This window comes from Camelus ferus, chromosome 4, assembly GCF_009834535.1.
Source record: "Camelus ferus isolate YT-003-E chromosome 4, BCGSAC_Cfer_1.0, whole genome shotgun sequence".
Taxonomy (NCBI): Eukaryota; Metazoa; Chordata; class Mammalia; order Artiodactyla; family Camelidae; genus Camelus; species Camelus ferus.
The window spans coordinates 18,823,993-18,846,542 of NC_045699.1; the positions used below are offsets into that span (position 1 = coordinate 18,823,993).

Below are 22,550 nucleotides of genomic sequence, written 5' to 3' on the forward strand. Positions count from 1 at the left end.
TTTTGCAGATAACTCAGTCTGTGGGTTGTTTCGTTTTAGAGTGCTGTGCAAAAGCTTTTAAGTTTGATTAGGTCTCAGTTTATTTTTGCTTTTATTTCTATTGCCTTGGGAGACTCAGAATGTTTTGCTGATGTTCTCGAGTTTGTATGGTATGAGGAAGTGTTCTGACTTCATTGGTTTACATGTGGCTTTCCAGCTCTCCCCCTTTCCTAACACCACCTGGCGGAGAGTCTTTTTAGAAAAAGATTTTTAGCATAAGACATTACCTTTTCAGCAAGGCATGGAACAATGTAGGGGAAATAAATGACTAGGACTATTAATCTTTGATACACTTTATTTTGAGGAATACAATTTCCCTTAAAGATCTATACATAATACACAAAAAGTGCCCTTGTGAAGATGGACATTTGTCATGTGTAAAAAGGATACCTTGTTAAAAGCATAGTGAATGGATACCATTTTAAAATAGCTCACAATAGTTCACAAAGCTTTTAAAACCAGTGCAAATTTAATGCATTAACAGAAAGCTTTTCAACTCTAGTAAATGGTTATTCATATTTTTACTGTTTCATACTGAGTTGATTGTGCCTGTTTTTAGAAATCTGCATCAATGAAAGATGCAGAGAGAAAGTACTTTTTCTAATGTACCACATCTAGTTTCTTTAGTAATTGCAGTTTAGAACCTCCTTTCAAACATTACAGAAGAGATGGTCTTAAGGCACATTAGTAAGGGTGAAGAAAAGGAGCTCCTTTGCTAGAGTATCTTAACCACAGGTGAGTAAAATTTTCAAGTGGCTTTAACATGTAGAGACTGAAGCAGTGCTTCACAATTTTAAGTGTGCATAATAGGTCACCTGGGGATCTGGCACAAAGTAGATTGCAATTCAGAAAACTTCCCAAGGAAGCCAATAATGCCAGCCCCTGGACTGTACTGTAAGAAGCAACATTATTATTAGAGATTCCCATTGCTCTTAAGACTTTTCTATGTTTAACTTACTAATAATCATATATTACTAATTTATATTAATGTAAATAGAAATAGAATTTGTAGCATTTTAAAAAGATAACCAACCATAGTATATCATAGTATAGCATAGTTTGATAAACTATGGTTTGAATCATAGTGGGTAACTTACAGGCCAAAAGGCAGATCTGGTGTAAGCCTAGAATTCTGACTGATACCTGGGGTGATTCTACTGCATAAAACATGAGAACTTTATGCTGCTTTCTGATTTCAAGGAGTACAGTCACTAAAGTGAACAGATAATGGCTGGCCTAGACTATTTTAGCTCATGGAATCTGGCAGATGATGATCAGAACTTTAAAAAAGGATAGTGAAAATATTTTGAGGGTTTAACACGGCAGAAATGTTAAATGTGCCAAAAATGGAATAAAAGGGTTAACAACTGAATATCCCAAATTTATGGCAGATTTATGGTTCTGCAGGTTGGTGTATAGTCAGCCAATATGCAGTTAAATGCCAAATCCAAAACAAGTGTAAGGTAATACTAAACAGTCTGGGCTTATTTGAAAGAGTGCTTTCAGAAGTTCTCAGGGATTGAGTCTCATACAAGTCATTCTAGACATTTCCAAACCTGTAGATAATGACTTGATACCTGGTTTTCTGTCTGCTGTAAATTTTTAGTATCCTTTCTGTATTTAGAAAAGGCCTTTGAGCAATTATAGCACAAATCAGCCTCTATTCTAAATGACAGCCACGGGGTAAGCTTTCCAATATATAATGACTTATTAATTTATATATAAAGCTATTAGAAAGTTTATAATTTCATATAATATAGCCAAATATTCTTAAATATGTAAGGAGATCATCACAGGCTTTTTAGTGGAAAGTGCTTTGGTAAGTAATTTAAATTTATGAAGACTACAAAGAAATGGAGAAACAACTATTTTAAAGATTACAAAAAAATTGAACTACACATTTCAGGAGCATTAAAAATGGAACAGATAAGTATAGCAAACTTGAAGTTTTCATTTTAATCAACTTTTTTAAATATATGCAAGGTAATTCCAAACTTTCTATTGGGGCATTAAATGTTAGGTATTAAACCTAGTACCAAGTCTTAAGTTGTACAAATACATACTGAGAGAGTGCAAAAGTTCCATTTTTAAGGCAAGAATTGTACATAGTTTATGACAAGTTCTTTCACTTAGCACTTTCACGATAAATTGAAACTAGAATTTGCATAGGTCCTATTAACCCTGAAATAGTGAAACGATTGATAACAGTAACAATTTTTAAAAGATTATAGTGATAAAAGGGAGATATGTGCTGTTAACTGTACCATCTGGAAATAATTTTTATTACCTGATTTAGTCTGCATGATTTCTGTGAAGCAGGCACACGCAACCACTGGCTTTTCAAACGACGCAGAGAGGTAAGGCAAGTTTACTGTGTCTAAGGGGTATCTTAAGGCATGATGAATGTCAAGAGTGAGACATTTGAGGTCATGATTTTCTTAAGCCTACCGACAACAAGCTTAAAAAAGTTTTAAATTTAAGACTTAAATGATTCAACCTAAAAAACCCTGTATTTACAAATGCACAAAAAATAGGTATACAAATCTAAGTATTATACAAGAATAGAATTTATGTGTGCAGTGCAACTTTATCCCACAGGTTTTTAAAACTGACCCAATAGCAACAATTTATGTGCCTGAACAATTTCAGGGCCAAAGACAGTATACACAAGAATTGTTTCAATTTTCTAAATTATGAAGCTGATTTGATTTCACTCAAATTACAACATTTTTAAAGTCTTTGCAAATTAACAAGGTATTGGGAAGAGGCTAAAAGAAAATAACTGGATATTCAAGATACAATCCATTAAGGAAGATAATAAATCACATAAAGGATAATTTTGAGATACCTATGAAACACCTATAGTCATTAGTCAATTAATTGTTGGAGACCCCTTTCAGAAAACTATTGCAACATGCAATCTTAAGAATTTTAATAAATACATGGCTGTGTACACATGTACATAGCCACACATATATACACACATACACAAATAGATGCTCTTACAATTGAGATATTTCATTTCTTTTGGGGTTAGGCAAGTTTTAAAATGTGCCATTCCCCAAACTCAATAGCAAAACGGTTTCTCTAAACTACTACAGATAACTGAGAAACCCAAAATCAATTCCCACCAGATACACAGAGGCTGTACATCTTCAACATCAATAAACCCTGGGGCATTTTAATGGCATTTTTACATTTTGAGATGATTTGGTATGAATTATATTTCATTATATATTGTCCCAAGAGTTTTCACCAATTCATGATTTGGAATAAACCTTTACTGTCTCCAGGTTTAATCTATTCCCTCAGCTTTATGTGTCAAAAATCTACTGAACCTGTTAAATGAGAGGTGCTCCAAAACATTTCCTGCACCACTCCACGCTGATACTTGGTGGAGCATCAATTTTCTGCAACCTTTCAAGAATCTCTGGAGGTAAATTATTGTATGCAAGTCCATATTCATTGTCAAAAGCCTCTGAAAGATATTTTCAATACAAAAGCTATGCATTAAAAGATGGTAGTCAAATCACTTTATATACATCTTTAAAGGTGGAGGTATTTTTTAAAGGCAAAGTGGAGTATTTACCCATACCAGTTAGGATTTTTAAAATTGAGGAAATAAAACTAAACCCCCATTAATCCCCAAATAACCAACTTACCGATATCAATATTCTCTCTTCCAAGAGACACTAATGATAAGAAGAGGATTTCTCTGTATAAACTCCTATAAAATAAGTATTTTAAGGTTAATAGTCAAAGGGCATAAAAATACCATATGAAGGTTCCTTAAAATAGTGAAAAAAGTTTGTTCTGTAGTTAACAGTAATGTACCCATGTCAGTGTACTGGTTTTGATATTACACTACAGTTATATGAGATGTCACTTTCGCAAGAAGCTGGGTGAAGGGTCCATGGAGCTCTAACAGGTAACTTTTAATTCTAAATTCTAACTCAAACTTTAAAAAGCAGTGTTCCCACATGACAAAGTAACAGATGGGCTTCTAAGTATGTTATGAGTCTAAAGCCCTTGGACACACAGTATGAAACTAACCCAATAGTAAAAGATAAATCAACTTTGGTTTGTGAACATAAAAATGTCACAAATGAAACTGAAAATGAATTGGCTAAGCTGTTAAAAAAGGGGGGTAAACTTATGAACTGATTTCTGACTATTTACATAGAGGAAAAAAAATTAGACGGTAATGCTGATTCTGATGTTCCATGTAGCTTTCTTGAGAAGCTTCAGAAGCCATACATGTCATTTCTAATATTCCTTCCCTGCCCTTAAGCTATAGATGCTCAAAACTGGCTGCTCTTAAACCTGTGAAAGATAGAATCTCTACCTCAACAGTTGAGATTACAAAAGGATCTATCTGCTTTCATGACGAATTCTTCCCCTATCACGTCTGAGACTATCTTCAAAAATGCCATTACTGAAGAAACTTGGGCGCTTGGAGACACTGTTAACGTTTGATAGAATTTATTATGTACCCCCTTCTGAAGCGTCTACAAAATTCATTTATGCTGAGACTGAGATGAGTACTGATCCAAGCTTGTTAGCAGACAATAAACAGTTAAGAGGATCAGGACAGCTCTATATTTCTTTGTAATTCCATCACTTCTTAAACTGTTTCTCTTCTCCTAAACTCAAGATATGTGTCGGGGCCTGACCAAGTAGTATGTACGTACAACGTTAACATGTTTATAGGTTTCCAGTGAAGAGCAGTAATGTTTCCCAAAGATTCAGTGCATTTTAGACATGATCGAACTGCTAAAATTTAATCTATTCCCTGAGACACTCTTAAAATGTTTGTACTCTAATATGAATGTATACATTTGGGTAGCACTTCCTAAAACAATCAGATGTTCTACAATGAGTATTTCTTTTGTAACTAGAAATATTTTTTAAGATAATTTTTTAGAAAACATGAAATTATTTCAAGTGACATCAAGCAGAAAATACTGGATTTATTACCTCTGTCTTTTCATGGCTACCTTCATTTGCTGTGAAAGCAGGTTGATGGGTTTAAGAACATCATTATGTTGAATGCTCTGCCTGATGGTTTCCACCAAAGTGCTTGTTGCTTGCTGTTCCTCTGACAGGACAGACAATTTCTTTTCAGAATCTAGTAATAAGAACACAGTAATAATGAATACATTTATTCACATTAATTACTGATTTTTTTCCCCAGAGTTGTAGCATTTTTCTAGTTGTCTATTCAACATCACCTTCCCCTTACAAGTAAAATTATGTAGCAATGTGAGCAGCTAAAAGATACTTTTCTTGCTTTTTTCAGATAGAAGAGGTCTGTCCCTTTGCCCTTTCCCTGAATTTAGGGCTTCCTGCTTAGGCTGAGTTGTGATAGCTTGTACTCCAGCAGCCATCTTGTGACCACCCTTACTGATGGAAAAAGTGCCTATCGTAAGGAGCCTGGGTTCCTGATGATAGAGGAGCTGCCTCTACTAGGTCTGGAGTGTCTACTTCATAAATTCTTTATGTGAGAGAATAATCTTCACCTGTTTTAAGATTCTGTAGTTTTCTATTGAACACAGCAGCATATAATCCTAATTGATACACAGGCAATTCTAGAATTATTATGAACAATTATTTGTACAGGTTTCATAGATTATAAAAGTGCTTCAGTGGCATACTTGAACTGAATTATACTAACATTAAAAATACACAAAATCAATGATGTAAGCTTGGCCTGGAAAAAGAAAACCTTAACACTGCAGGTAATCCCAGCAGCTATAAATTGTATTACACACACCCATGTTAGTTGAATTGGGACTATGTACCCAAAAGCTCCCTAGGTAGCCTCATTTTAAGCACCTGGCATAAAGCAAAGTTCTCTCACAATACAAGAGGAAACACTGGTGGCTGTGGGTTTTGAACTTAGCTCTTTTTACCTGCTAAACAGATTTGATTTTGATGCTAGGCTGTGATTTTAGAGCATACATGACCCAACTATAATAATGCAACTTCACTGTTCCTTAATACAGAGTTGTGCAACTATCACCACAATTTTTGGAACATTTTTTCACCTCCAGAAACAACCCACCTATTAGTCATTCTGTCTTCCCAACCCCTCAGCCCTAGATAACCACTAACCTACTTTCTGCCTCTACAAATTTGCCTATTCTGTTTCATATACATGGAATCATACTTTCTGTTCTCTTTTGTGACTGGCTTCTATAATGTTCTAAAATTCATCCATTTAATAGTATGTATCAGTATTCACTAATTTTTATTGCCAAGTAATATTCCATTGTATGGGCATTACATTTTTTCCACTGTTTGGATATTAAGAAAGCTGCTGAAAACAGTGTACCAAGTTTTATGTGGATGTAGGTCTTCATTTCTCGGGCATATAACTAGGAGTGCAGCTGCTGTGTCATATGGTAACTCTTTACCATCTTGAGGAATTGTGAAACTTTTTGATTCCAATCAGCAGTGCACAAGGGTTCCAATTTCTCTATATCCTCACTACTACTTGTTAGTATCTGTCCTTTTGATTACAGCCAATCTAGTAAGTATGAAGTGGTATCTCTATGTGGTTTTGACTTGCATGTCTTTGATTTCTAGTGATATTGATCATCCTTTCATTTGCTTTTGGCCATTTGTGCATCTCTGGAGAACTGTCTATTCATATCCTGCCACAGTCTAAATGTTTGTGTCTCCCCAAAATCTGTAAGTTGAAGATGAATGCCCAATGTGATGGTGTTGGGAGATGAGGCCTTTGGGGGTGATAAGATCATGAAAGCAGAGTCCTCATGAATGGATTAGTGCCCTTAAGGGGGGGGGGGCATCAGAAAGATCCCTCACCCCTTCTGCCATGTGATATGAAAAGTCTGCAACCCACATGGGGCCCTCAACTGATGATACTGGCACCCTGGTCTAGGGCTTTCAGTCTCTAGAACTGTGACAAAAATTTTATAAATTAAAAACCTTTTATTAAGCTACCCAGTTTTTTGTTATAGCAGCCCAAACAGATTAAGACTGATCCTTTGTGCCTATTGAGATGATCATGTGGATTTTGTCTTAAATTGATACAGAGTATTACACTAATTGATTTTCAAATGCTAAGCCAACACTGCATGCCTGGGATAAACAGCACTTGGTCACCGTGTACAATCCCTTTTCTATATTGCAGGGTTTGGTTTGCTAGTATTTTGCTGAGGATCTTTATGTCTATATTCATAAGTGATACAGATTTTTAGTTTTCCTGTATGGCTTCGGTTTTTGTATCAGGGCAATGCTGGCCTCCACTCTTTGCAAGAGTGCTCTCAGGCTTGAACTTCTCCACAGTCCATTCCAAATAAAGTCATTTCCTTTGGGGAGAATTTCAGAGCTCTTTGCTCTTATAACCTGCCTCTCCCCTGGGCAAAATTCTCAGCCACTGCTCTGGAGCTGGGGCTGGAAACAATTGCCCTTCTCTTGGAACGTACCCCTACCTCGTACTGTTCTCCAGAATTCTATCATTTTATACTTTTAACAGTATATATCAAAATGTTTTCCTTCATATCCTCAACAATACTGTGTTAATTATTAAAATTTTTTGCCATATCGATGTATCTAAGTTTATATTTTCCTTTCTCAAAAAACAAAGCTCTATTTCACTAAATGATAATCAGATTGAGCTCTTTTTCTTATGTTTGTGTTATGGACTGAATTATGTGTGCCCAAATCCGTATGTTGAAGCTCTAACCCTAAATGTGGTTTTATTTGGAGGTAGAGTCCATAAAGGTAATTAAGGTTAATGAGGTCATGAGGGTGGAGGCCCTAATACAATGTGACTGGTGTCCTTAGAAGAAAAGAGGACACCAGGAAGACGTAGGCATGTACAGGTAAAAGGCATCTGCAAGCCAAAGAACTAGGACTCAAGAAAAACCAAAACTGCCAGCACCTTCAGCTTTGACTTCTAGTTTCCAGAACCATGAGAAATAAAAAAATAGTTGTTTAAGCCACCCATTCTGTGGTGTTCTGTTACGGCAGCCCTAGCAAGAACAGTTTGTATGTGCATTTTAATGTTTCTTCCATTAACTGCCTATTGACATAGTTGCTCACTTACCTGCTGGGTTGTTTGTGGTTCCTTATTGATTCACAGGGCTTCTAAATACCGGATAATACTTTAAACCCTTACAAAAATATGTTCTAAATATAAGACTAAAAATAAAGCCAGAATCTTTGAGACTAGTATCCATACAATTGAAATTATGATCTATACCAACACACTCACTATACAGAATTTACTCTCCAAACACCTAACCAAATTGGTATTTGACAGATAGATCACCAAAATCACACAAAAAAACTTCAACTCAGCTGGAGACCTGATAAATGGGTCAGTGCAGCAGCAAATAAATTTGAACTAAAATGGAAAAAATCTTAGAGATATGAAAAATCAGAGATTTAAAAATAAAGCAAAATAATTTCTCATCTCCTTAATTCTATTTTTCCTCCACTAGTCCATTCTTCTTTGTTGCTAAATAGTATTCTACTACGTGGGTGGACTGTGCTGTCATTTACTTATGCATTCCCATGTGGATGGGTATTTGGGTTGTTTTCAGTTTGAGTCTTTTGTCTTTAACAGTACTTTACTTACTAAAATTCCTCCATGAGACATACAGAGGTTCTCCTGGTTCCTGGTGAAGGTTGATATTATCCCACAACAGCTGAATATACACGAGTTTGCTATCCTGGGACAGGGATGACAGAGGAAGCTAAAAAAGATCAACAAAGTATTAGTACCCCAAGCATAATAATACTAGTGAGCCTAGCAAAGCCTGATTATAAAAACAGTTTCGTTCTTTCAAGACTGAACCTAAAGTTCTGAGCAAACATTTTAATTTCTACTTATATCTGATTATGAATGTTATTCTTTGACGTGCATGTTTCTCATTCTGACTCAAGGACTGAATGACAACTTGGTAACCAGCACAGCAGCCACATGAAAAGATTACGTTGTGCCACTGGTGTATGTTTAGGGTATTGTGGTATCTCAATATTCAATGTCATCAAATGAGAAGCTTACTGTCTCCAGGGGAATCACGGATCCCAGCTCAAGGAGAGGAGGAGCTTCAGAGTCACAGAGCCAGACTGATCTTAGCGGCCCCCCCCCCATTACTTATTAGGTAAGTGACCTAGCCAAAATAACCTGTCTAACTTTTGATTATGTCATCTGAAAAATATGGCTAATATGAGTCCTTTAAAGTGAGAATTTCAGCTGGGAATATTGTAATTCAGAATAAACGCTACCTTCTCTAGCTATCCTTGCAACTAGACATGATCATCTAAATAAGTTCAGGCCAAACAGACACATGTGGAAAGATTATGTGCATCTCCAGGAACTGTCCCTAAAGAAAGAGGACATACTCTTCATCATCCATTTTTCTTAACTGCTGGCTGGAATGTGGACGTGATAGCTTGGAGGTAGTTATCCTGTAGCAGGTGTAAAGCCTGGAGATGAAGGTCATGCGCTGCTGAGCAAAAAGAAGGATCTCAAGTGCCTAACACCTATACCATCCCTGGACCACCTATCTAAATTTTTAAGTCAGAAATAACCTATGACTTGTTAAGCCACTATTGTTCTTTACTTCCTGTTACCTGAAATCAAGCCTCATCCTAACCAACACCAATGTAGTGTTAAGTACAGAAGTTGGTATCCTACCTGTACACCTCCATTACAGTGTTCAGATGTGAGGATAAGTCCTGGCAAGTTACTAGGAAGGTCCAAACGTCTGAAGTACCAAACAAGGTTCCAGAAAATGATTGGATGTTGATTGATGAAAGAGGCCGTGTGGATCACCTGATCGCCTTCATTTTCTAGCAAAGACTCAAGTTCTTTACGAAGCACTAGAGGACTCAAGTAGGGCACGGAAACGGGGGTAGGATTGGGTCTATTTCCTAAAGGATCCTTAAAAAAATAAAAATACAAAAAGAAGTGAATACTATCTAATTACATATGTTTCAGAGTAGGTATCCATGAAATTATGCTTCTCTATCCTTTCAAATTCAGCTATTTCAGGGCCATTGCTACATGCAGTAGAACACCCTGATGAAAATCTACAAAAACAAAAAATACTTAATCATAAATATTCTTAAGTTAAATGATTACAAATGAAAATTATTAATCCATATACTAGACCCTATTTTAAAGAGAGTTTATCACATTAAGAGCAATAGCCTATGTATGATTGATTTTTCCTTTTCAATTTTTAAAGAACTTTGCATTTCTGATGTTTTATAATGATACCAAAAAATGTGACTTTTTCCTCCCACAATTCTTAACAGATGAGCCACTTTTTTGTGTTACTATCGTTGATGACTCCTAGAATTATATCTAACTTGTTTTTACATTTGATTGCAACAAAAACTATAATGTAGTTAAAGAGCAACTCTATAAATCAAATGAAACAATGAATGAAAAACATACCCAACCTAGATTTTGTAAGTTGTGCATATTATAGAATAAAACGTTTATGACCAACTGATTAATGAGTACCCATAGTGCCCAGATTGAGGTCTCCAAATACTGTTTCCCTCTAAAAGGAACCAAGGTTTCTTAAAGAAATAGCTGATTCTAGATCTAGAGAAAGAAATATATAACATGAGTATGAAACATCTTGCAATAGAAGAAAGCAAGGAAGCTTTAAAAAAAAAATTACAAAAAGGGTACTAGAGTTGTGTTGAAAGGGCTAAGGCACCAACCTGCAGAAGCTTCTAGCTGAGCACAGATGGAGTAATATAAGCTTCCACTAGGACAACAGCAGCAATAGATGTAGACAAAACTGTTTAAGTCAGTGAGCTCATAAAGACATGCTACTGCTTCAGATAACTGATCACCTTGGAGAATGCTAGGAACTCAACTTGTTACTTTGAAAATTGGTAAATAAAAGGAAAAATACATCAAACATTTATCTTGCCTTTCCAATATAAACTGCATCTTTGGAAAACCAGACAGAAGACATGGGGGAAGTTTCTCTTTATAGATGTATTCCATATAATAAAGAAGATGACACAATTAGACTATCATTTTATAGCTCTATATGGATAACCTGAGGCATTACTAGCTACTAACATCACAAAGATAGTTCATGTCTCCTACTGCAGGGACATACCAGCACTGATGAAGCTGTCCTACAAAAATAAACCAATGAGCAAGATGGAACAAAAAAAACCCTGAATCTGATCAAGCTTCTAGCTGCAATTACCAATTTATGGGGTTATAATCAACAAGCTGCAATGGAAAAAAAGAGTCTACAGATTTAAAAAGACCAAAAAAACACATCAACCAATTACAAAGCTTGGACCTTATTTGATCCTGATTTATCAAACCACTAAACATACACATACTTGACACTTTTGAGACAATTAGAAATTTGAACAAAGACTGAATAATTTACCATTATTTGTTATTTTGGGGGCTCTGATAATAGCATTGTATTTTTATGAGTCCTTATCTTTTAGAGATAAATACTGAGATATTTACAAATGGAATGTATGTGGTTCGAAATTTGCTTCAAACAGATGTAAGAAACAAGTGAATGAGGGTATACAAGAAATATGAATGATCGTAAGTTAAAAATTACTGAAGCTATATGATGGGTCAAAGAGACTCATACTCTTATTTTTTTTTATATATTTGAAGTTTTAAACATTTTTTATAAACATACTAAGAACTTTTAACTGTCACTTTTCACATGAGTAAAATAAACCTACTACAGAAGAATTATGTGCTGTTTTAATAAATACTTAAATGAACACACAGTATAAATATAACCTCGTTACATACCACGACTTCCTGCAGACTGTTCGGAAGACTAACTGTTGAAATGCCACGAGACGGTCGCTGGGAAAAGTCCATATTTTGTAAGGGACCTCCAACACTGTGACTTCGAGTCAAAGATACATTTCGTTTTGATAAACTATTAGGTACAGGTGAAATTTTCATACTTTGGACATCTCCACTGGTTTTCATTATTTCATCACTTAAAAAAAATGAAGAGATGCTGTGTTTAGATTGTGTGAAACAATCTGTAGAGTCAGAGTATTTTCTACAATGAATTCTACTGAATATATCTGAGGAGAGTCAGTACCACTGTAGAAAAATTAATATTTCTTCAGGCATTTTTGTGAGATTGGTCAGAATAACGGGATGGAATGAATGACTCTGGTGAAGGGAGGGAAGAGCATATATGGTAGATAACAGGTACTATTTTTTAAAATATTTAAAAAAAATTTTGGGGTTTTTTTGAGGGGGAGGTAATTAGGTTTATTTATTTTAATGGAGGAACTGGGGATTGAACCCAGGACCTTTTGCATGCTAAATATGTGCTCTACCACTTGAGCTATACCCTCCCCTGATAATAGGTACTATTTTAAAAAGATTACATGCCCATTCAGTTGTTTCGCTAAAACATTATTTCATCTTTATTAAACAAAATCACCTAGAAGTATGTATAATACATTCAAATATGTAATGTGAGTTCATTGATAAGTATCTAATCTCTACCAGGCCATGATCCACCTAAGGACAGAAGGCAGATTTTATTTATTTTAACTTTTTACTGTTCAGCATAATGTTTAGGATACAACAGGCTCTCAAAAAATGTTTGATTCAATATTTAAGAGTAAAAAGTATACTTCATAGTAAAGAAAATATGTCTGGAAACTGGCAATGACTACACTAAAGGGGAAAATACTTTTTTACTGTTGACAAGTTCATTTTGTAAAAGACCACTGTAAAACATTACACACAGTTTTGAAAACGGTTTATCATCAGATTCAGTCATTAGATATTTAAATAATATATGGTAGTAACAATTTAAGGTTAAAATTTTGAAAATGTCAAAACGTATGCCTATATAAGCCAAAACCTTTAAGTTTTCACAAGGGTACAATTTATTATGAAGGGTTCTCTATACCCTCTGGTACCTTGATTCAACTGAAGAGCTGGTTTCTTCAGTTATGGTCTGGTTATGTTTTGGGAACTCCATAAAGCTGATCAAGTCAGGTTCTGCTGAACTGGATATGGGTTTCTGTTCCAAAGGTTCACTTGTCAATGGAATGCTGCCACTCTGTAAACTGTCACCAGAGGTACTTGGTTTCATAAAAAAGCTAAATACGGATCAGTCCAAAAAAAAAAAAAAAAAAAAAAAAAAAAGCCTTTAAAAGCCCTAGAAGCCTCTAAATTTCATCATATTTAGAATCATTCTATGGTAAAATAGCCAACAATAATTTATACAAATCCACAGAAATACTGTCCATTTCAAACACACACACTCCTGCTCTCATTCTCTCGTCCAAAACTTTACAAATGAAGAGACCTAGAGAAGGTCATTATAGTTCAATATAAGGTCCCTTCAGCTTTGGAGAAACTCTAAAGATAAAGCTATGAAGGAAGATGGAAAGCAAAATATTTCACTAATTTTCTTAGTTAAAAAATCCCAGCATTTTAATATGTATTAACCTGTAATTGTTTATAATGCCCTTTTCACCCTTATAAATCTCTGTTTTTCTCTCTAGTCATTTCCACTCTCCTCTATTCTTTATTTTACTTTCATCTCATTTCTCTCCCTCTCCTTCTGGATGGGGATGGGGTGAGGGCTGGCCCTTGCAAGGGACATTAAGAGAACTTTCTGAGGTAATAGTAATGTTCTGTATCTTGATAAGGGTTTGGTTTGCACAAAGGTATGAATTCACTCTTCAAATAGTACATTAAAGATTTGTACATTTTACTGGATATACATTTAACATGAAGGAAAAAAACTGTAAATACTGAACTCCAGCTAATGATATGAATGCTGAAGTCTATGGGGGGAAAGTGTATTAAATGTCTACATTTTATTTTAAATGAATAAAAATATAGGACGGATTGGTAGGTGGATGAAGGGACAGATGGGTGATAAAGCAAGAAGAGAAAAACATTACTGTAGAATGTAGGGATGGATATTTGGGTGTTACTGTAAAGGAGAAAAATCTTTAAACTTGGCCTTAAGTTTGAAATTTTCCATAATGACATAATGGGGCGGAAAATCAATAATGCTTCTTTATATCCAATTTGAAAATATAAAATAAGCTCTTTCCCACAATAGCTTAAGGAATATAATTAACTCAACAAAAAAGTACAAACCTTATGGAGAATAATTTAAAATTCTTAACAAAAGTCATAAAAGAAGATCTAAAAAATGGAGATATATACTATGCTCACTGATAGAAGAATTTATATTGAAAACATCCATTTTCCCCAAATTAATCTATAAATCTAATTTGATTCCATGAAAACTCCAGGCAAATTTTTTTTAAGAAGTCAGTTACTCTGAAGTTTTTTATTAAAAAATAAGCAACTGTAAGAAAAAAAATTCCACAAGGGGGAACTTACCCTACCAATCAGACATAATATAAAGACAAAGGAATAAAAATGATACAGTATTGACAAAAAGAACAGAATACAGAATCAGAGCAAGGTATATACAGAAACTTGATATACGATAAAGGTTGACACTCCGTAACAATGAAAGGATGAAAAACTGGCTCATTATATGAAGAAAAATAAAGCTGGATCTCTATCATCATATGCAAAGGTGAGATGGATTAAAGACCTAAATAAAACTGGTAAAATATAAAGCTAACAGAACAACGGTTAAGAGAAAATTTTCATGTCCTGCAGATGGGACACAACTTTAAAACAGGATTCCAAAAGCACAAATCATAAGGTGGAAAATTAATGAATGATAACATCAAAATTAATTTCTCTTTAAAGAATTCATACCAAGAATATTCAAGACAAAGATTAACAAGAAAAAGAAAACAATACAAAAATTGGCAAAGGGGAGACTGATGTCAGCAAAATGGAGCGGGTAGCAAAGCTACTTTTGTCTCACCTCTTCAATCTACAACCAGTAAAACTATCAAAATCCCAAGGACATTTTTCACACAAATAGAACAAAAAATTCTATTATTTATTTGGAACCACTGAAGACCCCAAAGAGCCAAAGCAATACTGAGAAGAAAGAACAAAGCTGGCCATTTCACTATAGAGAGCATCACATGAAAGGGCAACAAGTAACAAGAGTTGAAGCCCCCTTTTTCTTGGGGGGGGGGGTGGAGGGAGGCTTTCAAAAGACATAATTAAGGTCACTGAGGCAGAAAGATTAGAATAATGACTAACACTAGAGTTCTGAATTACCTATAATAATCTATAGTAATTATATAACCTATATAAAAATAATATAATCTATAAAGCTTAGCTCTGAGAATTAACTACTACTGATAATCATTTATTAAATAAAGTGGAAAAGCAGCCTCCTACATTACTAGTATTTTCTACTCAAATAGTGAAAGTCAAGGGGCCAGGAAAGGAACACCTGGAGCATACCATGACTACTTCACTCTTCCCCCAGGAGTCATACCCAGGAGGGGGCACTTACCTCTTAAGGGAGCTTTTACAATACTAACCTTGCAGAGCCTCTCAAGTCTTTAAATTCTATATTGAGAAGAGGCAAGAAGTTGCTTTTACAGAAGGGACAGGTGGTATTCAAGTTTGAGTCATCTGCTGTCCATCCAGCCATAATTTCTTCATCATAAACTAAGGCTCCGCAAGCCCTGCACTGTGAACAACTTGACATCAGCACCTAAGAACAGAACGTGCACACGCTGAGCTCCTCCACGGTGAAAATCCGCCATCTTCCCGAGACGAACACAGAATTTTATTTATTTTGTTTATAAATTTGGAAATAACGGTTGAATTACTTTATAGGTAAACCTACCAGTTTATTGCCTTGCTTACATAAGCTATAAAACAAATTCAGCAAAATGACTTATTTTACTATTCTGTCCACAAAGATACTGCATATTTCTGTTACATGCCACTCTGAAATATAAATGTTTCCAGCCACTTTATCATGGGTGGAATACAGAACGTAATTTTACCTCCATTGCACAGTTCTGATAGATGCTAGACATGCTGGTGTTTTGAGAAGACCCATGGTCTGACTTTTCAAAGTCCTGCCCTTTTATGCCTCTTGGAAATGGAAGTTCACCTAGAGAGAAGTAAACATCATAACACATTATGTATGAAAATACCCTTATTCTTCAGAAATGCTTATTTAGACAGAAGTATTATGAAGCCTGCATTTTTCAAATGGTTTAGTATAGAAATGTACATAGAGAGAAAGTTAACAATAGTTAACTAAAACTAGCTGAAGAATATATGAATGTACACTATATGATTCTTTCAACTTTTCAGGACATTTGAAATTTTTCGTAATAGAAAGTTGGAGAAAATGAATAAAATTACAATTTAAAAAATTAACACACAACTAGGAAATTTCAGTTGTACAGCCTAGGGACTCTCACATCGTGGTAAACATCTAATTCATCCAGAGAGTTGGTCAAAAATATACATTTCTAAGGTCCCATCCCACAGATTCTGTCTCAAAAGTTTTAGCCTAGGGCTTAAATATTTGTATATATTTTTAAACAAAATTTCCAAGTGATTTTGATACACACTGAAGTTCAACAACTAATGATAGAATCCACAAACACAGACAGCGAAAAATAAACTCAGCAGGTGACTTGTAGATCACATAAAATAACAGTGATAGTGTGGTGTGGGTATATTAAAAATCTGTTAGACCATCTCAACAAATGGGGCTTACTGTGTGTGTGGTGCAGGAAGGAAAAAGTATGGACATATAAACTAGAAGAAAGGACAATCCTTCCCCTTACCTGGTGAGTAATGCAGTTTTCCCGCATCTCCACTGCTGCTGCTACTGCCAAGGCTTGTGTTGCTCTGGGTAAGTTCACTGGGGACCAAACCTGAGATGCTTGTGTTAGGTGATATATTCTCCCCCAAAAGATGGTCTTCAAGGCCAGCTGGGAAGCTGTAATCTCTATTCGTTTCCTCCTTTAATTAAAGAGAATAAAATCCCACATACATAAATAATACCTTTTCCAATGAAAATATATTCACTCTACCCTTTTCTGAATTAAATTCCTTTAGCAGTAGAGCTCGGTGGTAGAATGCACACTTAGCATGCACGAGATTCAATCCCCAGTAGCTCCTTCAAATATAAATAAATAAATAAACCTAATTACCTCCCCCTCATAAAATAAACAAAAAACCCCAAACCAAACAAACAAAAAAACACAATGAGGTGTCACCTCACACCTGTCAGAATGGCTATCATCAAATAGCAAAGTCTATAAATAGCAAATGTTGGAGAGGATGTGAAGAAAAGGAAACCCTAGTACACTGTTGGTGGAAATGTAAATTGGTACAGCCACTATGGAAAATAGTAAGGAGGTTCCTTAAAAAGTTGAAAATAGACTTACCATATGATCCAGCAATCCCACTAAAAACACTAATTTGAATAGATATATACACCCCAATGTTCACAGTAACACTATTTACAACAGCGAAGACATGGAAGTAACCCAAGTGCTCATCAACAGACAACTGGCATAAGAAGATGTGATATACCACTACTAACCCCAACACACATACAGGAATATTACTCAGCCATAAAAAAGAATGAACTTTGCCATTTGCAGCAACATGGATGGACCTAGAGAATATTATGCTAAGTGAAGTCAGTCAGACAGACAAAGACAAATGCTATATAATATCATTCGTATGTGTAATCTAAAAAATAAAACAAATAAATGCATATACAAAACAAAAACATACTCAGAGGAAATAGGAAACAAACTTACAGTTACCAAAGAGGGGGAGAGGGACAAATTAGGGCCATGGGATCAACAGATACAAACTACTATACAGAAAATAGATAAGCAACAAGGATTTACTGTATAGCACAGGGAATTATACCCAATATTCTGTAATAATTTATAATGGGATATAATCTGCAAAAAACTAAATCACTATACTGTACTTGAAACTAACACAACATTGTAAACCAATAGTACTTCAATAAAAAAAAAAACACCAGTTTTTGTTATCCACTATGAAATCTATCAGTTAAGCTGTAGGATGATTTCACATATATTAAAGAGATAACACAGGGGAAAGTTACTTCTAAAGTGAAGGGCTATGCAACTATAACATGGCATAACTATTAATTCAAACATTAATCATTAGTCATTAGTTCTTTCAAAGAAATAGACTTAACATGTTAGTTTAGATTGATCTATAGAATTATAAAGTGGTCCTGATATTCTATTTCATCATTAATTTCCTTAAATTTATATTTATGTTTGTCGTTTCAAGAAAAACAGGATATGTGTAACATTTTAAAATGTAAGAGTTACCAGAAAACTCTAAGTAATAATTTATATATAAAAAATACTCTAAACAATCCAGTAGCAGACAGATGACACACATAAAACATTCTTACCTCGTCATCGGAGTAGCTGTAGGCAGATGCTACAGCTACCCACATCTTACTGGCTACTGTTGCTGCTTGTTTCATACCAGATTTTAGCACATCTATCTTGGGCCCTGAGAGTATATTGTCCAGCTTCAACCCTGACAAAGAATTTACCACAGAACCCAAGGAACCATGTGGTGAAGAACGGACCAGTGCGGATAAAGAAGTTGAACGTTCCTTATGACCTCGAGAGGGAGTCTGCGGCTTGAAACGGCCAGTGAAAGTTTTAGACCTAGACACTGCAGGGGAGCTTTTTTCACTTTCAGGACTTTCCGTGCTGGTGGACCATGATCTAAAGGGAGGCTTGATCTCCTCTCCAAAGGGTGAATCAGTGCAGTGGTAGTGCCAGGCTCTCTGTTTCCCTCTCCATGTAACTCCATGCTTGAAGACTTGCTACCCAGGGGGCTCTTTAGATTCATATAGCTTTCGATTTCATCAGCCAGATTACGTGCAATAACTGGAGAAAACAATTTATCTTCTGAATCAGGAGTTTTTTCTCCTATAGATTCAGTGGCTAAAAGCGACAAAGGATCTAGTCCAGTTTCCACATCTTCCCTCTCAACAGCTTTAGCAACACCATATAAACTACTTCTCTTGTTTACTAGATCTTTGCATCCTGCTTTCAAGTCTCTGGACTGACTGCTATCATGTTGTAGGCCGTCATACGTATCGTCTGTCACAGAAGTTTTAGCTACATTTTCATCAACCACAGGTTCTACGAGCTCTTGGGTTTCCTCAAGCATCTCTAATACCGTTGAAGATCTGTGCTCAGAATCCCGAGTGCTTTCAGACACACAGGTCCTAGTGTCAGCCAGATGACAGCCAGCACTCTCAAAGCTATGCGTTCTTACAGCATGAGGCGGAGAAGCCTTAGGACTCGTCAGTGCTGCTGTGAGAATCTTGGCATCTGCTCCCATCATCATAGCCACTTCACTTGAATTCAAATCCAAACTGCTCTTCTTAAGCAACATTCCTGCTCGACTTTCAGAACTGAAACTACAACTTCTCTCTGGAAAATGCTTTTGTCTTTTTTCTCCTCTATCACCATTCTTCTTCAGACTAGTAATTTCACTAAAGACTACATCTTCAGTTGGATCTTGAGTAGAAAACAGCACATTAGATGTACTACCTAAAAAGAGAAAGTATATTAAAAATAAATCTCTATTTTCTGATGTAACTTTTATCAAACTGTTTATTTTCTAATTTTTGAAAGTGACATATACTTAAAAGATTCAGAAAGTTTACATGGTATTCAAAAAAAGTACCAAAAAACTCCAGCTCTGCCTCTCAGAGGTAACATTTTAATGTACAATCTGCTTTTCATCGTCTATGCATATACACACATATTTTAAGAAAAGATCATTCAATATATGCTGTATATACTTGTACTGCTTACTAAAAGATATCACATTTATCAATAAATGTACATCTACAAACATGTCTTACATTTTAAGAGTTTTATATTCAATTTAAGAGATATATTCTGTGTTAAACAGTAAATTTAAAAAAGAAATAATCTCTTTGATCTTAGGTTTCATAGATTTAATTCAACAAATATTTGCCAGAATCTATCCTGCATAAAGCAAATTCATAATCATGGAGAAATTAAATATTTGCTATAGCCAAAGCCTTACTTCTCCAAAGTAAAATAACTGCCCCAACGTAAAAGAATCTAGAATGGAGTGCTTAGAATTGGCAAATCCCAAGAAGCCTGATAAAATCTGAGTAGCCAAAATTTTTTAAGACATATTCATTCCTTCAACAAGTATTTGAACATCTACTAGCATTCACTATGCGAGGTGCTAGGAATACAATGGAGAATAAAATGGACATGATCCCAGCCCTCAGAGGTCAATCCTGTTTAATCAAGAATAACAAAAATTATGCTGTAGGAACCTCTCCTGGCTTTGGGGGATGCAGGCGGTCTTTAACTCTTCGCTACAACATAATTTTTTCCACCAAGCCAAGACCAAAAGCTGTTTCCTATTTGCATCACTATCAGAACTTAAGTCTAACCAATCATATTTAGGATTCTCATTTGTTTTTAAAAAAGCCTAATAACCTAGGAGTTTTGGGGAGAAAGCTGTCTTTTTTCAATCTTCCAAACTGATTTCAAGCTTCTTTTTAATACTCCAAATTGGTATCTACTAATAATCACAATCATTCCAATTAAACAGAATGATAAGCATCTAGAGATAGTCTTAAAGCTTTCAGGGTTTAAATTAGTGGATTTTATAGCTCCAAAGTTTGTACCTGCTTTGAAAACTTCTACCCATACTTGAGAAAAAGATCTTTGCAAATTGACTGGTTCTCATATTGTTTCCAGAAATTTAGTGACACATTTTATTCAATTTTAAAATAAAACTGACTGTTTGATATATCAGTAAAAGCCCCATTACCACCTCCTCCTTTCTTAATAGAATAAATCTTCCTATATCAAGATGTAACATGGAAATAAAATGAATAAAATGGGAAGGAAACACACCAGTCCCCAGACCATGTCCATTTCAACATTCTGAGAGTCTAAACCCTGATGAAGAAAACTCTGTCCTTCTCCTTTTCATTCTTTCCTTTTTTTCTTTTTAACCTTCTATCAATAGGTTGGGAAAATAGGATACAGAACATATTTTTTTTTTCAAAAAAACTTTAGCTCCACCTCTTGAGCAAACTACCTCCCACCCTCCCGCAAAAGAACTGAATTTGGTAACATAACTACCAAAAAAAGAAAAAAAAAAAGACTATAGGAATAAGGAGTTATTTCCATACCAATTTAAGAAGCTGGACAAATTAACTTCTATAAAGTCGTAAAATAGATAACTTACATACAAGACAGGGACTTCAGGGAACGTAACCGCAGCTACTACTAACAAGGACTAACTTCATTGTCTTTTAAAATCATATACTCAGATTTATGCCTTAAGGGTACTTGGGAGGCCTACAACATAACTGAAAGCATGGGAGTCACACACAACCGAGTTATTCATTACAAATACTTCATCACGAATAAAAAGTGGTTCAGGGTACTTATAATAATTGGGCCAAAATTAAATGATCCATTAGTATTTTTGTGTAGAACGTAGTGATGTGAATCTTTTTCTTCCATTTCCCTTCAGTCACAAGAATAACCCTGCCACAAAGAAGCCCTTGATTATGTGGTCACAGCACTGCCTCTCTGTCCTGGATGGGTACAGGAGGGCTGCCCTGCAATCCTCTCGTTATCAATCGAGAGAAAGAGGGATCGACCAGAGAACAGGCACTGCCACAAGAAAAGGTATTCTACATAACAACTAAACATACTTAATATTCTTCTTTTTAACAATTAAATATCTTTAAATAACTATTTTAATTTCTTCTTTAGCCCGTTTCTAGGATTCAGCTTACTTCTGGCTCTTCAGCATATTCATTACAATTAAGTCAGCAGTTTAATGTAATTAAAGATACATGTCTATCTACAGAAGCCTATTTTACATATTTAATGAGTAGTATGTAAAGACTCACCAGTGCTACTTTTCCTGCCGTTGACGTCAAATATGCCAGATGGAACTTTCACAATACTGCTGCCCCACGCAGGAGGTTCAGTGGGACTCTGTGGCTCTGCACTAGGTTGTGAATGTTTGGCCACAACAGCAGAGACATCACACGCCTCTGGGAAAAAATATTTGGACGTTATCATTCCTATTTTTGCCACTGTTGAACAGAAACCAAAATATATCTATATATACATATATATAGATAGATAGAGATATATACTGTGTGTGGTTTTTCCTCCAAGTGGGGATGCATACATGACTATTTTATTGCTGATTTATTCTGCTCTGTTTTATGCCATAAATGTTGCCAGTACTGACTGAAATAAATATTTTATTTCAGCATTCATAATCCTAACTAGAGCATTCTTGAGTGAATAAATTAGGGCTTTTGCCTTCGATTATACTCCTCATCACTTGTCAAGTAGAAGAGGGGCTGGCGTCTGCATAATTATGGAGCATAAAGTAAGTGGCATCCGTAAAGAAAGTGCACTTTTGTGTAAGAGGATAGGAAGAATATCTTATTACCATGAAGCCAAAATACTCCTCCATATTTCCGTAAAATGATCACTACAAATCATTTCTACCT

General features: G+C 35.3%; 1 protein-coding gene and 1 long non-coding RNA gene across 2 annotated transcripts in view; one reads left to right on the forward strand and one right to left on the reverse strand.

The window, feature by feature from the left end:
* Positions 1–316: 316 nt before the first annotated feature.
* DENND4C (DENN domain containing 4C) overlaps positions 317–22,550 on the reverse strand; it is a 69,559-nt gene continuing 47,325 nt past the window's right edge. The window contains 13 exon segments of the mRNA XM_032477621.1: positions 317–3,517; positions 3,702–3,766; positions 5,017–5,167; positions 8,648–8,765; positions 9,713–9,958; positions 11,837–12,032; positions 12,979–13,161; positions 15,502–15,677; positions 15,976–16,085; positions 16,774–16,951; positions 18,402–18,709; positions 18,712–19,563; positions 21,933–22,079. Coding sequence (XP_032333512.1) covers positions 3,381–3,517; positions 3,702–3,766; positions 5,017–5,167; positions 8,648–8,765; positions 9,713–9,958; positions 11,837–12,032; positions 12,979–13,161; positions 15,502–15,677; positions 15,976–16,085; positions 16,774–16,951; positions 18,402–18,709; positions 18,712–19,563; positions 21,933–22,079 — 2,867 coding nt within the window. The 3' untranslated portion in view covers positions 317–3,380.
* On the forward strand, positions 8,761–21,933 carry LOC116663091. The gene is made up of 3 exons (XR_004319141.1): positions 8,761–9,176; positions 21,548–21,705; positions 21,793–21,933. It is a non-coding gene; the product is annotated as an uncharacterized LOC116663091 (long non-coding RNA).